Source organism: Typopeltis vanoorti, chromosome 25, assembly GCF_054136105.1.
Source record: "Typopeltis vanoorti isolate ZY-2024b chromosome 25, IOZ_Tvanoo_1.0, whole genome shotgun sequence".
Classification (NCBI taxonomy): Eukaryota; Metazoa; Arthropoda; class Arachnida; order Uropygi; family Thelyphonidae; genus Typopeltis; species Typopeltis vanoorti.
Window position 1 is genome coordinate 43961185 of NC_143573.1, and position 12439 is coordinate 43973623.

Consider the following 12439-nt stretch of genomic DNA (forward strand, 5'->3'; position numbering starts at 1 on the left):
AATTTAGTCAGGGAAACTTGCAGAATTGTACTGGATTTACTCAGAAGTATAACATCATCTACATAAAGTAAATAGCTAAGATTAACATTGCCAATCTTAATATAAGATTTAATATCACTTTCCTTCATAATATGATCCATATAGATAACAAATAACAGTGGAGATAATTTCATTTCAAACCATCTTCCTGTATCTCCTTCAATTCTAACTGCTGACTTGCAGCTTAAATATAGACTATACATTGATATAATGTCCCATTTACACCCTATAACTGTAGCATTTTGAAGAGCTTTCCTCTTGGCACCTAGTCAAATGCCTTTTTCAGACTAACAAAATTTAAATACAAATTCTTGTTATATTCCCAAGATTCCTCAACTATTTGTGTTAAAGTAAAAATTTGATACAGACAACTTCTTTTGGCCTGAATCCAGCTTGTTCTTCCCAAAGCTTCCATTCCACAATTTCTCTTAGCCATTTCTCTAAGTATGCTTGCATGAATCTTATCAAGAACACTCAGTAGGGTAATACCTCTATAATTCACACATTTGGTTTTATTTCCTTTTTATATATGGATACTATGAGAGTTCTGCTCCAATCATCTGGAATACAACCCTCTGACCAAGCATTATGAATTATGCAATTCAACCTGTAAAACTTTTATACCTCCATATTTGAGCATTTCTGGTTGAATTTCATCTACTCCAACTGCCTTTCCATATTCAGGTTTTTGATGACTTTCTCTACTTCAAGTATGGGTTGTTTATTTGTTTCATTTAGCAGTCTTTCAAAGTAATTACTCCAGACATCTAGAATATATTTATCTTCAGTATTCATGTCACCTTTAACATCTCTGATTCCTTTTACAATTCCTCCATTTCTAAGCTTTTTCAATAGCCTTCAAAATATTTTGCCACCTTCCTGATATTTACTTTCTTTTGTTTAGATAGTTTTACACAGTGCGTCATTTTTTTTTACATTTTTCTCTGTATTCTCTAAGAGCACAAGCTGACTTATTTGTCAGGAACTTCTAATATGCTTTATTCTTTTTGTTTTTTGATGATTTATAATCAGGTTGTGATTTTTCATTCTTTTCAAGAAAAGTTACAAATTTTATTTGTAAAATTGTTATCTGTAACTTGTCTTAAAAGGTATTGAAAATCTAATATACAATTCTGATTTCATTTTATGTATAGATTTTTCTTTGCTTTTGAAAATTTGCTTTACATAAATCATTTGGTTTCTGCACTCACTGACTACATTATAAACAGGGGTTACCATGTATTTTTTCGCACTTGAAAATTTGAAAGAGGATGTTAGGACAAGTGTGCTCAGTTAGATACTGTGTGTTTGGTATTACAATAAAACTGTGTTTTGCTTGCATGTATATGGTACAGTGTCTGTGGAATTAGAGGTGTTTTATTATGCAACATCATTTTCATTCCAGCTATCTCTAATTATTCTAATTGTCACTAAACATAGTACACAGACTAATTGCTTCTGTACTATATTGTATATGATAAAGTTATTCCTCATCTTAAAATTAAAAACAGTCCACAAGGCTTCATGGGGACCAGTGTGAATAAAATGTGTTAAGTGAATTTTTAAACCATGTCAATTTATTTATATTAATTAGAAAGCATCTTATTCCAAACCATTTAAAGCAAGAGATTCATCTGTGTGTGTGTGTACACACACACACACACACAGAGATTTTAATTCTTTTAAACAATGAGTTATCAAAAAAAAGTTATGCCACTCTTGACCCCACTGCATAAATTCTGGTTACTTTCTTTTTAAAAATATGGTGGTGTCTTGGTTAACAATGGCCTCAGATAACAACGTACTTGGTTAACGATGATTGGCTGTAAGAAAAAAATCTCTTGGTTAACGACTCTCGATTATGTGAACCTCTATCCGATCTAAAAAACCGGAATTTTCCGATCGCACTCAGTCACGCGCGGGAAGACACTGTCGAATAGAGAACAGCCACGCAGCATAGCTGTGAAGCTTAGATATGTTTGACCCATCATAGCCAGCTGTTTACGGTTTCCATTGATTGTTTCTTTTCTTGTAGTGTACTGTGCTTTATTTTAAAATTTGTGGTTATAAATGTGTTTTATGATGAAAATGAGTATTTAAGCATTTATTTTTTATGTGTTGGTTCATATAGACAATAAATCAGCGGGTGCGTGTGACTGTTTGTTCGCCATCAAAAGGCAAAATCAAATCTCATCTGTATAATAATCATTGTATCTATAAGCTGCTAATCAGTGTATGTTATGGTAAGTGCTGTATCTAATATCGTCACCTCACAAGCAAAATGTACTAAGTCAAAAATTGCAGGTTTTAAATTGAACTGTTAACTTTTATTTCAAAACATTTTTTTTTTGAACTTTTACTTTTATTTTCAGGTGACAATATGTTCTTTGTATCCCTTGTCTTAGTGTTGTACAATTTGTAATAATACCGTATTTTGCATGTCTTTTTTTTTATAGAGTGAGTTTTTTTACCGTGTGACAAAATGGGTCCCAAAAAGAAAGCTAGTGAGAGAAAAAAAATCAGAAAATTTTCTCTAATGAACAGAAGAAAGAAATAATAGCAAAACATCATAAAGGTGTGAAAGTTATGCAGCTAGCTCGAATATATGAAACCAGTCATTCTACAATATCAACCATTTTGGCTAAGAAAGAGGAACTTATGGTAGCTAAGGGAACTTTAAGGTTGAATGTCAGAGGGATTCTTTTTGAGCAAATGGAAAATCTATTACTAATTTGGATCAAAGAAAGAGAAATGGCGAGCGATACTACATCTAAAAATGCAATCTGTCAGGAAGCTAAACAGATTTATCAAGATTTGAAAAAGAAGACTTCGGGATCAAGTTCTGAGATAGATGATGATGATTTCAAAAGGTAGCAGAGGTTGGTTTGACAACTTTAAAAAAAGAACAGGAATTCATAATGTGGTCAGACACGGAGAGGCAACTAGTGCTGACAAAGCAGCAGCAGATAAATTTGTCAATAGCTTTACAAGAATTATAGAAGAAGGAGAATGCCTACCTCAACAAGTCTTCAATTGTGATGAGACTGGGTTATTTTGGAAAAAAATGCCCAACAGGACATTTATCACAAAAGAAGAAAAAACACTTCCTGGGCATAAACCAATCAATGATAGGTTAACATTGCTTTTAGCAGCAAATGCAAGTGGAGACTGCAAGGTAAAACCAATGTTAAGCTACCACTCAGAGAATCCCCAAGCATTCAAAAAGTTCAATGTCTCTAAATCCAATCTTGGTGTTTTGTGGAAGTCTAACAGCAAAGCCTGGGTCACAAGAATAGAATTTAGAGACTGAATTTGCAAAGTGTTTGGAGCAACTATCAAAGCCTATCTTGAGCAAAACAATCTACCTCTAAAAGCCATTTTGGCCTTCGATAACGCACCTGGCCATCCAATGGGCATACAAGAAGAGCTACCAGAGGAATTAGATTTTATCAAGGTGATTTTTCTTCCTCCCAAGACTACATCTCTGATTCAACCTATGGATCTGCTAATAATTGCAAATTTTAAAAAACTTTACACAAGGGCACTTTTTACCAGGTGCTTTAAAATGTGCGAGTCTGCCAACATAATCCTACGAAAATTTTGGAAGGAAGAATTCAACATTGTCATAGCAATTACTCTAATTGTAAAGGTTTGGCAAGAAGTAACAATGAAATGTCTCAAAGCAGCATGGAGGAAACTGTGCCCTTCCTTTGGTAATGAAGAAACTTCAGATGAAGGACACAAACAAATTGGTAAAGGATATTGTGGCAACTGCTCATGATCTTAACTTGGAAGTAGAGGAAGAAGATGTTCAAGAATTATTGGAGATGCATGACCGAGAACTGACTGCTGACGAGCTAAAAGAACTTTTCAAGCAATAATGTGAAGAAAAGGAAATGGAAATTTCATCTGAAGATGAGGATGGAGAGAAAGAACAAATTACGACTGCTGAAATCAAAAATGTTTTGCCAAAGTGGGAGGAAGTTCAAAATGTTGCTATGAAATGGAATCCAAACAAATCTGAGGTTATCAGAACTGTAGATCTATTTAATGAAAAGTCCATGAAGTTTTTCAGAAACATTTTAAAAAAGAGGCAGAAGCAACCAACTCTAGACATGTTTTTGACAGGTCCATTTGTCAAAAAACTCCAAAGTGAGCCCAATTGTCCTTCTGGTGAAGATTGATAATTAAAAACAGTTTTCATGAACAATTCATTTTATTAATGTTAATTTTTTTATAGCAAATACATATACATCCCAACAGTATAATAAATAAATGATATTTACCATATTTTTATGACATTTTAAATGAATTTTATCTGCATTTTTAATATGTACTATGGTTGTGGGGAGGAGCCGGAACAAATTAATCGATTTTCGATTAAATCTTATGGGGAATCGCGCTGTCGTTAACCAAGGCACCACTGTACTATTTACAAACAGAACTTTGGCCTGGCCATGGGTAACCCATTATATCCTATATTAGTAAATTTATATTTAGAAAGCGTTGAGGAAATAGCAATCAATTCTTTCCTATTAAAGCCAAGGTTATGGAAAAAGTATATTGATGGTGTTTCTTAATTTGGAGCCATGGATCAGATTCTTTAAAGAAGTTCCTGAACATCTCAACAATCAACACCCAAGAATACAATTTACCTCAGAATTGAAAGTTAACAGTTCTTTCCTGTTCCTGGATGTCAAACTTACTCATGTGTTACACAAATGGAAGATCTCGATTTATAGAAAACCCACACATTCCAATATTCTCTTCATGCACAATCTCATCATTATCCACCCCCAAAATTTGGCATCGTTTCTACATTAGGTAAATGTGCTTGATCCATCTGCTCACAATACTGAAGATAGTAATGATGTAATAGCCTTTGTATCTCTATCATATATCAGCTCCGTTTCACCAAGGTTAGCTAAAATTCTCAAGAAATTTAAAATCCACATTTCTTTTACTCCTTATCCAAACTCCATTCTTTACTCAGGACACCTTCAAAACATGAGAGTCTAAAGTATTCCAGAGTTTACCTTGTCTGGTATAACTGCAATGTGCCCTATTTAGATCAGACAGAGAAATCCATTGAACTGTTATGGAAGAACATATGAACGACATCACGTAGAGCAGGATTAGAGCCAGCGCACTATCTAACCACGTTCTTATTTCTGCCCAACCTAACAATGAAGATTCTGTTACTCATCCAGTGAGATGTAAAAAATCAGTAAACAATTTTAGATACTATGACGAGCTGGAGAAAAGAACTGAGGAATCAATAGAAACTGTTCTCAATCAGGTCCATCTTAATAATAAGCTTAGCTATAACCTATTGTTTATCACTCTTCAGCAATCCAACTTTGGTGTACATGAGATCATGCCCACATGTACGTGTCCAACAATACCACAGCATCTAGAATGTCTTCAAATGTAAGCAATACATTTACAAGTTAATTTATAGCTGCTGCTGCTCTCTTATATGGTGTGTGTGTGTACACACACACACACACACACACAGTGTATATATATATATATATATATATATATATATATATATACACACACACAGGGTGTTCGGGATAAATTTGACATATTTATAATTAATTATATTTTTCCGTAAGTTACATGTATTAACACACACTTCTCTTCATTTAAAAGTTTGGACCCTTCTTCATTCATATACAAGATGTCAGAAAGGATGGATAGCTGGAACCCACCTGAATCATGGAAGAGAATAACTTGTATCATGATGATTCGTGCCCGCCATCAAAATAAGGATATTACGACTGCTGCCCAATGCTCCCTGAATACAGTAAAAACAATCAGGCATGAACTAGAGACTTGCAATGGTGACTACGAGGATGTAGCAAGAAGAAAGATCCCTAGCAGACGATCTGATTGCGTTCGTACAGCAGAATTCCTCGCAAATCTGCAGGAACAGGTGTTGAAGAACCCTGGCATTGGAATTCGGGCTTTGTTCGTGGAGTTGCTAACTGTAGTCAAGCCCTGGATAACAAGGGTAGCCAATGGTAGGCCGTATGTATGGCAGCAGGATTCGGCCCCTTGCCACACCTCTGGGAAAAGTCAAAAATGGTTGTCTGAAAATTTCTACGACTTCACCAGTCCAAATGTTTGGCCTCCAAACTCCCCAGACCTTAACCCCATGGATTATTTTGTATGGGGTGCAGTTGAAAAAGACACCAATCGCACTTCCAGTAATACAAAAGCCCAGTTAATGGATAAAATTAAAACAGTTTTTGCGGCCCTTCCCAGGGAGACTGTAGCATCAGCTTGTTCGAGGTTCCGAAGCAGAATTGAAGCTGTGATCGATGCTAATGGTGGTTATTTTGAGTAAATCTTGTTGATAGTATTGTAATTAACTCTGCCTGTAATGTTTTTTTGTCACATTAAATTTAATAGATACAAAGAAGATTTTCTTTTTCCTTACGAAACTGTCAAATTTATCCCGAACACCCTGTATATATGAAGTTGTGTACTCAAATAATAAATGTATTTTTTTTCTATATTGATATCTTTTGGCTTCTAGTCATTAAATTTCTTTAATTAAACATATACACATTTACTACTGCATACTTACAGGGAGTAAAAATCTATCAGTTACAATGAAAGGCTGACTATAGCAAATTCTTTCAGTATACACTGAGGCTACTAGATGGGTCTTTTTTGGGGGTCTGTTATAACAAGTGAGTTCAGTTTTTGCTATAGTAAGAACTGACTGACTGATAGAAACAACATGCATGGTATATCAAGACAAGTTTTATTTCAATGAAAAATAACTACATACTTATCATGTAAATCAACCTTTTTCCTAATGTATGGGAAGGAACAGATGCAAACAGCAAACTAATTCTTATTAATGGAAATCAAAGCATCAGAGATCAAAATCATTGTTATGCAATACAAACAAATGTTTTCATACCACCAACAAATGTATGCTAGCAATCCACAGTGATAGCTTGATCCTCTATCCTCCATCCTGTGGTTACAGAATGGAGGATAGAGGACATGCTACAATACTAAACATGCTACAAGACCCAAAATCCCCTCCAATCATGAGTACTGCAATGAAAAAAAAAAAAAAAAAAAAAAAAAATCTACAGGCCAGGCACCAAAGAATTCACAAAACCATACTGATGGTAATGCATCAAGAGACTTCTTGATCAGATGTTGAAAAGCCAAGTATTCCGCATTTGAGAATAGAACAATAAAATGGTTCCAAAAACCAGTGACAAGAGTTCACAAAACCGAAGCAGGGTAGTATGAACAGTGGTATATAATGGGAAAAGAGGACTGCTGAGTCCACAATGTAGCTAGAATAAGTATTCTCTGTAGGAGCAACATGTCCAAGAATTTATTTTATTCTCACTGGGTTAAGGCCTATTTTCTTTCAACCATTCACTAAAATGAATAATGAATAGAATAAGAAAAAAAAATTATGTTATCATAATCCTACAAAAATAATTATTTCCATATCTATTTCACCAACATGCATGGCATAAATACAAATATAAATAATGTGCATTACCACTTAGAGATATCCATACCTAACTTCATGTCTCTATATATCAACAACCACAGTGCATCTTGACTGCTTTGAATAACCTACCTAAACATTGTATGATTTCTTCTGCCACCAGTGCTTTTTTTGTGTGTGATCCAATGTTCCATGCAAGGGAATGACAGACCTAGAATCTCTATTTTAGACTTTCTCTAGCTTGAAGTTTCCTTGTTCCATTTGGTTACATTATTCTGTCTTCACTACTCTCCAAATTCTAAAAAATCACTCTGACCTCAATCTTTTATATCTGAAGCTTCACTATTTGCAATACAATTACCCAAACAGTGAACTTGTCCTTGTTGTCTTATTAGGTGATTTTAATGTTAACAACCGGCTTCCTCTTTCTAATTCCACCAACCTAGCTAGATGTAATGCGGATGTATTGTTGTAAACAATGATTTAATGCAAACTGTCCATCTATCAACCAGATAAACATATCCACTCACCCAACACTCTTGATCCTTTCTTAACCAGTTCTCTTTCAAAGTATGCTGTAAGGGATCATCCTTCCTATTCTAAAGAACACCTTTCCCTCAACTTCATGGTCTTTGGAACTATATGAGTGCCAAGTGGAATGATCTCTAAGATTTCTCTTCTTTCCACTTTCTCTTCCACTCTCATTTAAATTCTTGCTCTGAGTGAATTACAGAAATCATCCTTGCTGGAATGAAGACCTTCATTCCCCTCTCTATTCAAAATTCCTGCCCACTATCCAAAGACATAGTTTAACAACAGGTGAACTAAAGCAGTACAAGAATAAGGCTGAAAACTTCAACCTTATTTTTAGTCTACACGGATGCATGCAGCAAGTGCAAAACAACAAACAGCAAATTCAAATCTGACTCTTAAAGAATCAAATGCAGAGAACTCAGCTATTCTACAAATGCCAATCATGCCTTCTGGTCCTTTGCAAAAGCATAAGACAAAACGTCTACTCATCTGTGTTTCTGCTTCTTTCTTACCTAGATGGAACCATGATAACAAAGCTGATTTCTTGGCATCATTTTTTTTCCTCCAACACCTGCATAAACAATCAAAGTATATAAGAAAGAGAGCACGACATGCTTCCTATAGTCTTTTGCCAGAAAGACATCAGAAAAGTTTTAAACTTAAAAGCTTCTAATCCTGCTATTTTCCCAGCTGCACTTAATATTAAGTTATTTTCTAGAACTTTCCATCCATAATTTCAACTACTCAAGCCTATTCCAAATAAAAAGAGATAAAATAAGCCATTCAACTACTGACCCACTGCTCTCATCTCAGTCTTCTCCAAAATAATGGGATTAGTCACCAATAGTTAACTTTCATTACCTGGAGGTACACCAGTTCATCAGTAAGAATTCTGCCACTTCTAGCTGACATCACCCATATAGAGGCATGCTGCAAAAAAATTTGATAAAACCTATGCTGTTATTCTTGAATTTCATGAGTATTTGATCCAGATTAGTACTGAGACGCCATCAAAAAATTACCATCTACTTGTCCACTTTCTACTTTCTGTAATTAGCCAGTTTTTCTCTCTGAGTAATGGTGGATTGCTTCCTCTCTCTCAGCCACCAACGTAGGAGTTTCCCAGTACTCTGTTTTGTCACCTAATCTCTTTCTCTTATACATAAATGACCTTCTCTCACTAACCAATAACCCTATCCACAATTTTGCTGATGACAGTGCACTTCATTTCTCAAATGAATTTGACAAACCTTGCACTGCACAAACATTCCAGGTTTAAGATCTTCTACAACCAGTGCCTTAATCAGACATAGACTTTCAGCACCATTCTTCAATGAGATGAGAATAATCCACTCACTTGCAATGCCACCAAAACATGAATTTTATAATAGGATAAACAAACTAAATTATTCTGATTAGAGTAACAAACTAAATTTAATATATCTTACTTGAATATCAAGTTTAAAACTACTTTCCATAATAATGTGCTCCATACAGTTGAAAAGTAACAGTACAAACAGCATACAACCCTACCTTATGTCTCATTTAACATCAAACATCTATCTATCTGTAGATATTTCAATTCTAACCACTCTGAAGCTTAAGTACAAGCTACGCATAAAGTTCAAAACACTAAATCTGTACAATACAGATTTAGTATTTTGAACAGTTTTTTCCATTGAAACCTTTTGTTGTGTTTTTTTGGTTCAGTAAAGAAATTTGTCAAGCATGTATTTGAAAGGGAAAAAAATGTCATACAGCTATTTATCCAAAATTCCTCAAGTTCAATGCCAGTTTTTGTCTTTTCTCAAGACTAAGAAGATTTATGCTTACATCAATTTTTTTCTAGGCAAACTCATAAAAATTCCTCTGTAAATTTGCAAACTTAGTTTTAGTTCTGAACCATAAAATTGCTGAAATGAGAATGAGACCTCTACACCAATCACCTGGAATTCGGCCTTGTGAGAAAGCCTCTCATTTGGAATTAAGTCTTTCGATAAGGTAAAACTAAAAATAAACTATTTAATATCGCTTCACAAAAAAACAATATAAATAGTAAGATCATCCTTTCCAACTGCTGGTGCTACACTAACATTTCAACAAGAGTGAAATTCATTAAAGAGAACCGCTTCCACTCTTTGTAAAAATAATGCTTCTATTCTTTAGAAATAAAAACACTCTACTTACAATTCTTTTTCAAGCTTCTCTTTTAAGACAGAATATTACTATCTTATATGATGGCACTTTTTTGTGGCTTCTATTTCTTCCTTTTTCCCTTTGTTACCTTGCAGTATCAACGGTTTCTATTCATTTAACTGCAACCATACACAAGGATAAGGTGGTTAGACCTATGTCTCCCAGTGTATCCAATGTCTGTAGAGTCATTGAGTTCTCAAGGCCGGTTTGCAGGATGAAAAAACCCCAGATAAAGGAGTTTTTTTTCATCCCACAAGGGAAGAAAAACTCTGTAGTTCACATCCAAGACCAACTAACTTGGCTATGTCTGAGATAGATCCTAAGTTCCTCAAGCCAGTGACTGGAATCTAACCCAAGACAATTCTTTCCCAGGCATATGGTTGCAAAGCACATAGCCACTCAGCTAACAGCACAGACGAAAGGTTTTTATGTAAAACCTATAACAGATTTATACCATGGGTGTTTAGAACTTTTTTTATTACTTTTTGTATTTTCTATATTTTTATTTAGTTTTTACATAACCCAGAAACCCAGCTCTAAAGACCAAACACAGATGTTTTATAAATGACTAAATGCCTCAAATAAGTGAAGCAGTGATCTTACAAGTGGCAAAAAAATTCATCTTGTGAAATGAATTTCAGAGAAATTTTAGGTGAAAGGAATTTCACCTAAAAACAATAACACACATACATGCCCACAGCCTGCTGATTTAACAGACACACTAAATACTAGGCCAACCAGGACAGCAACTTGTTCCAAGTGCATTCTTGTGAACTGCAAGAAAGTGAGAGGACAGAAACCAGAGATGCTATACTGGAGATGAAACAGAGCATTAGCCACTTCAAATAAGTAAGGTCTCTGGTTTCTGTCCTCTCACTTTCATTTCAAATGCAGTGCAGGTGGTAGCTAGGTATTACAAAATTATAATGTGGTATTATAAAATTATTCAACTAGGAAGCCAGCATCTCACCCACTCAAGGCTATAACAGTAAAGGGGCTTCTATAAGCCAGTTAGTATACAGGACCACACCTGATAGTACTATAATAAGTCTTCCAGTTCAGCTAGTGAATAATCCTACTCCTTGAGAGAGCCCAAGTATAGCAGCTTACAAGGACACTGTTCAACACATACTCAGATTGGAGACCTCCACACTCCCTATGTGGAAGTCCTGTTCTACAAGTATCCTGTATGGGTGGAACAGTTTAATAGCAATTATAACTAAATTAATAGTTATAACAGCTATTTAAAAAAAATCACTCACTTCAATCACAACAAAAAAATTTTGAAATATATAAAAAAATACAACAAAATTTGCAAAAACCAATTAAAATAAACCTCCCTACAAGAAAATAATTTCCTCTAACAAAAAACTTCAATGTAGACTTTTATTCCATCTAGAAACTTGATTCTAATACATCAATAACCTGCACCACCTTCATTACAGATATCTAAATGTGATCTATTCAGCATTGAACTGAAACTAGCATCCTGTACGACTGTAACTCACCTAAAATTTTCACATTACATCATCACTCATAATGCTTTCTTACAGAAAGCATTACAAGTTTAAAAAACACACACAACTTGAAATAATAAGCACTTTTAGCAACTTTTTCATGAAAAGTGTCATTCACATAATAATATTACCTTCGGGTATCATAATCAACTGTAATTCCATTTGGCCAATAAATGGTTTTATTAACTATAACTTTTCGAGTAGATGAATCCCCATTCATTCCTGCCTTTTCAATTTTTGGAGTTTCACCCCAATCTGTCCAGAACATCAATCTGTAAAATATAAAATATCTTATTAAAATGGCAAAAGTGTATGTCAACATGCAACATAGCCAAGTTTAGTGCAGATGTTGTCAGCATGTGCACTAAATAGATGGAGAGACTTTGCATTCTAGTTTGTAAATAAAATTAAGTAAATCCTGTAATGCCTTCTATTCAGAGATAGTAGGCAGGACACTTTTAGCCTGAACAAACTGTTTGGAATATCAATGAGCATCCAGTCTCTGCTCTCAGCCATCTGATAGCTGAGCCTAAAACCATCAAAATTTCATTACAAAGTTTGGTTTGAGGAAAGGAAAGGGTACATTCATTATACTTTGGCTTAGATCAATGAAAAGTATAATGAATGTAGACTTCCTGTGGTAATGTGTTTCATAGAC

At 34.6% G+C, this 12439-nt stretch overlaps 1 protein-coding gene across 1 annotated transcript in view; it reads right to left on the bottom strand.

The window, feature by feature from the left end:
• arr (low-density lipoprotein receptor-related protein 6) overlaps positions 1-12439 on the bottom strand; it is a 351307-nt gene that overhangs the window by 251388 nt on the left and 87480 nt on the right. Inside the window, exon 3 of the mRNA XM_090414658.1 lies at positions 11913-12053. Within this exon, the coding sequence (XP_090270784.1) occupies positions 11913-12053 (141 nt within the window). The remainder of the gene's footprint in view (positions 1-11912; positions 12054-12439) is intronic.